At 38.7% G+C, this 4,404-nt stretch overlaps 1 protein-coding gene across 1 annotated transcript; it reads right to left on the bottom strand.

The window, feature by feature from the left end:
- Positions 1–599: 599 nt before the first annotated feature.
- LOC144637124 (nucleic acid dioxygenase ALKBH1-like) lies at positions 600–3,951 on the bottom strand. Its single transcript, XM_078496272.1, has 7 exons — positions 3,822–3,951; positions 3,138–3,240; positions 2,236–2,398; positions 2,047–2,122; positions 1,604–1,689; positions 1,051–1,158; positions 600–933 (listed from the first exon to the last, which is right to left on the bottom strand). Exons 1-7 carry the CDS (start codon positions 3,930–3,932, stop codon positions 600–602), a joined length of 981 nt encoding a protein of 326 aa, XP_078352398.1. The 5' UTR covers positions 3,933–3,951.
- Between the last annotated feature and the right edge of the window lie 453 nt (positions 3,952–4,404).

Here is a 4,404-nt window from a genome sequence, read left to right as displayed (position 1 = left end):
CGCTTGAGCTTCCTTGGTGTAATTAACTCGTTTTTAAGACGTCACAGGTACGCACATTGTTTATGACTTAATTAGTGGCGCGCGCAGTTTACATCATTCCAGGCTGAATGCAAACAAGTATAATTAATTGTTTATCGTAAAATTACGCTTTATCCAGCAGAAGTATACAACCTCTATCACCCAAATCAATAATTGTCGTAACTTCCCTCTCCCCAGTCCTCCCACGCACGGGTGGTACGCGAATACAACAGCAGCCTCTGCGGATGATTGCGAAGGAGAGAGTTTCAATAGTCTAGAGATTTTCTGATAAACGTCACAAATCAGTTGCTTAGCAACACGAAACGAGTGTGACGCGTGCGTCTAGTGCGTGACTTCCAACTTTTGTGATGTATTAAATGAACAGAGCCACGAACAGAGGTGTGCAGAAGAACTATAAATAAACTCAATTTCCTGAGCGTTTACTTCACGTTGTCATCTTGAACCAAGCACGTCGTTAGCCTTTGTGAGCAGCCGGAATTATTTTCATCTGCTGTTGTTCATGGCGTGAGACAGTAGAATAAAGGATCGTCGACAAGACATTTTCATCAATTTTGTTTCTTCTAGTGATCATCGTCTGGAAATTCTTTTCCCGGTTCTAAAACCTGTCTTACATTAACATTTATCCGCGAAGTTGAGAGGTATCGTTCAAGAATTGCATTTTTCTCGGAGCAGTCCCTGCCTGTTTCCTCTTCTCCTCTTAATAGACACGCAGGTAACACAGGTAACGCTGGCTCGCCTGCGTGCCTCGGCGGCGCCAGAATTCGCGGCACAGCGTGGTATGCGAGACGTGAATCTCCCGCCATAATCATGACATCTCCACTGCGCAGGTACATTGCCAGTGGCGCTTGCTCCCGCGTTTTTCCGCCAAGAAGGAAGATCGCTGATTGGCCGAAGCTGGTTAGAAGACAAATTTAAAAGGGAGAAATGCATAGTTTGACACATATTTAACATTATGACCTCAGTTTTTGTTTCTTTTTCAATTACATTTAGGAATGTTTTTTTTTTACTTACCTTAAGGAGAACAAGGGAGCAGTAAGGTCGAGTTCTGAGTGATCAGTGTGACCGGATAGCGTGGAGTCCAAATGGTAGTAGTTGATTATACCTGCCTCTGGCTTGAAGCTGCCGAAAAGGAAATTAGACCGATTGCAGTTAAAACCTCGCTGTAGGCTTTCGGCGGAAAAACTCGAAGTTGAGATGAACTCAACACCATAAAATACAACAACTTTTTTGGAGCCCTCCTGTTCGGTTGTTTACTGAACTATAAGGGCAAAGGCATGGGATAAAAATATTTATTATAGAGACGTGTGTTTTGTATAGGTAATCGCATGGTGCCGAGTAAAATTAAGGATTAATATCACGCGTGTTTTCAGGCGACGAGGGCAATTTCTACAACTTCTGAAAACACAAGTGATGTTAATCCTTAATTTTACGAGGCCACATGTGATTACTTGTTTATGACATAGAGGGCAAATTTTTCTGAAAATTGTCAATGCTTGAGGTGACCCTGCTCCGGTGAGTTTGTTTGGACACAAAAAAATTCTTACAAGATAATTGAAAACTCTACCTTGGAAACTGTAGAGCTGCTGCAATAAATTCAACAAGCTTGCCTAAATCAGGTGGAAAATCTGTATGCCTTGTTTTGCTGTATGTCTGATAAAGATAAAAAGTACAAGTCAGTTGAATGATGATATATATTTTAAGGAGTCATAAAATTGAATTCCTTTGTTAATTAACCATTCTTTTCTTTCCCTTCTAAGCTGCCGCCATTTCTCCCTTTGGTAGTATCTGCCGGCTTTTCTATTACGTACCAGTGCCAAGTTAGGAGAATGATTGGGTGGGATGAACTTAAAAATGATGACATGCAGTCATTGAAACATTGTTTTGCACTAATATCGCTGATTTTTACTCAAAAATGATATCTTCTAAGTGATACCAGAAGAAATGGCAAATGCTCAGTAAGGAGAATTTGTTTAAGAATTTGTTGTTTCAAAGATGTCAGTAACATACCTTGCTGTCCCAGTCATAGTGGTATCCCAGGGTTACCCAACGGAGTTTGTACAATAAACTCTTCTCAAGACAGATGCTGATAAAGTAAGAGACAAGGGAAAATAAAAAAAACACATTCTTAACTTGTTTTGATTTACTAAATATAATTACACAATGGCAAATCAAAAAATCTAAGTTTCAGTGTTCCACCTTTCATCTGATGTACTCTGATTCCAAATGGTGTCTTTGTCAGTTGTATCCACATGTGCATCCAGATTACAGATATTCGGTTTACATGGATAATGCTTGATACATTTTTCAATCCATGGCCATTGAGCTCCTGGTGTAAAGGGATTTACAATAAAGACAAAACCTGGGGACAAAGATAAAAGTTATTTTTTTTTAAATGTCAGTTTTTATTAGTAAATATCAAGCAAATTAAACAGAAAAGATCTCTGCAGTTTTAGATGCAGTTGCCCCCACCATTCCAGTACTGTCGATAGGACCCAGCACCCACTGTTGGTTGGGTGGGTATTCTGTTGTGAATCATCAGCTAAAACCCACGCTGACCCCTCCCCCTTAAAAGGGAGATGGTTTTAGAGTTTCAGCTTCTTAAATTACTCTCTAAATGTTCTTCTACCGACATATTGTTGATTAGATTTGTGCAAAGTTATTTAAAGTAACTGATGATAAGTACATTTGCATAAGTTATATCATGCTTTTCTTTCTAAACTCAACTTTTTTTTACAACTCTGACATTCACAAACTTCTAATCTTGCTTACAATGCCAGGTACCAAATGAACACCAGGTCTCCAAGGTAGTTGAAAATAGGCCCTTCTGGTATTTATTTGAGGTATAATAAGCCTGAGATATATTAGCAAGATATATGTTTCTTGAAAGTAATGAAAAAAACCCTTGCTAAATGAACACTGGGCTTGAATAAACTGCAGGAGTCAAACCAGGCTAAGTTTGAAATAAATGCCGGGGGCATTTAATGAAGAAAATATGGTATGTTTTACTACTGACTGTTATTTATGCTAGACTGATCTACAAACTTTTGACAGTTTAAAACATGAAAAATCAAAAGTCAATTAACTGAAGTTAGAATTACCTGGATGGCCAAGAATGCCATAAACACGCCATTCTTTACATGAACTTAAACCTATGTCACATGCTCCCTCTAAATCTGAAGTTTGTATACTTGATGGAAAAACCTGTTAACAGACAGCACAGACATTCACAACTAAAATTATACTTGTAATGAGTCATTGCGGCTCATGATTGTTTAACTGGTAATTACAGTGGAAGATCCTGCCATATGAGATGTAAGGCAAGCTTCTCAGCTCAGGACAAACAAATGACACCTCTACCCCTTCTCAAAACAAAAATACTTGTACTCAGTATTGATCTGTTGAAAATATGGCTTTTTTAGCACCATATTGGTTTCAGTCCGAGATACAAAAACATTAATCATTCAATGATTATGAGATTATGTGGTCAGGGTAATCTCAGACCTGAGATGATCAACAAAATTGTCAGATTTGCGAATAAAACCTGATGAAACCAACGGTGCAGAGACATCCATTTATACAGACATCTGAGTAGGAATAATTATTTTTCCAACCCCCTCTCACCCCTGATCATTGAAGAATGAAAATACAGTCGATTAATTAAATAAAACACTGTTGACTGAGGTCGCCCAAAAGTGATGGTCGTAAATTTTCAGTTCAGACATCAGTAAAAATAAAGCTCAATTATTGAGCTGAATTGAAAAATAATATTATAAAAACTTCACCCATTTCTTGAAGGGTTGTTCCTCGGGCTGAGTGAAGTCAATCACTTCTGACAAATCAGGTGGAGGCTGACGCTGCTTATATCGTTTGAATTCTCTTTTGAAGGGATCCATTTGTACGAATGTTAGTGGGTGCCATTCGTTTCCGTGAATTAGTTTTTGCTCTGAATACCTTCCATGCCAGGCGTTCCTACATTCGATAAGTGGTTGAGAGAGTAGTATAGAGGGGAGTCCACAAATACCACCTCGAATTAGACGCTTTTATCGCAGCCGGAGTTCGTTTTTTGGCAAGTGTTAATGAGTTACGGTAAATTCCCCGACTTTGTTTACCCACGCGGAAAAAAAACAAAATTTGCATACCATGTTCAGGCAAGCCCTTGACATGTTCAAACAAGCCCGTGACTGTCACGTCTCACTCTCAACGTAATTCGACAAATACCACACTGAATTAGACGGCAAGGGGTCATAATTGATATCACGTGCATTAAATCAAAAGAACAATAGTTGTGCACGTGTAAAACAATAGATTTTTCATTCCAGAGTGCTTAGAACTCAGATTTTAAGCACACAGGAATGAAAACAACTT

Source organism: Oculina patagonica, chromosome 13 (genome assembly GCF_052425735.1).
Source record: "Oculina patagonica isolate OP01 chromosome 13, crgOcupat, whole genome shotgun sequence".
NCBI classification, from domain to species: domain Eukaryota; kingdom Metazoa; phylum Cnidaria; class Anthozoa; order Scleractinia; family Oculinidae; genus Oculina; species Oculina patagonica.
This window is presented reverse-complemented; position numbering and strand designations above follow the sequence as displayed.

Bases quoted from the DNA above. Each gene is read 5' to 3' on its own strand.
- LOC144637124 (XM_078496272.1), bottom strand. From the start codon at position 3,932: ATGGATCCCTTCAAAAGAGAATTCAAACGATATAAGCAGCGTCAGCCT. The intron at 1,690-2,046 runs GTATGTTACTGA...TATCTTTATCAG, and splicing joins ACTATGACTGGGACAGCAAG to ACATACAGCAAAACAAGGCA. The intron at 1,159-1,603 runs GTAGAGTTTTCA...CCTTTTCGGCAG, and splicing joins GCAGCTCTACAGTTTCCAAG to CTTCAAGCCAGAGGCAGGTA.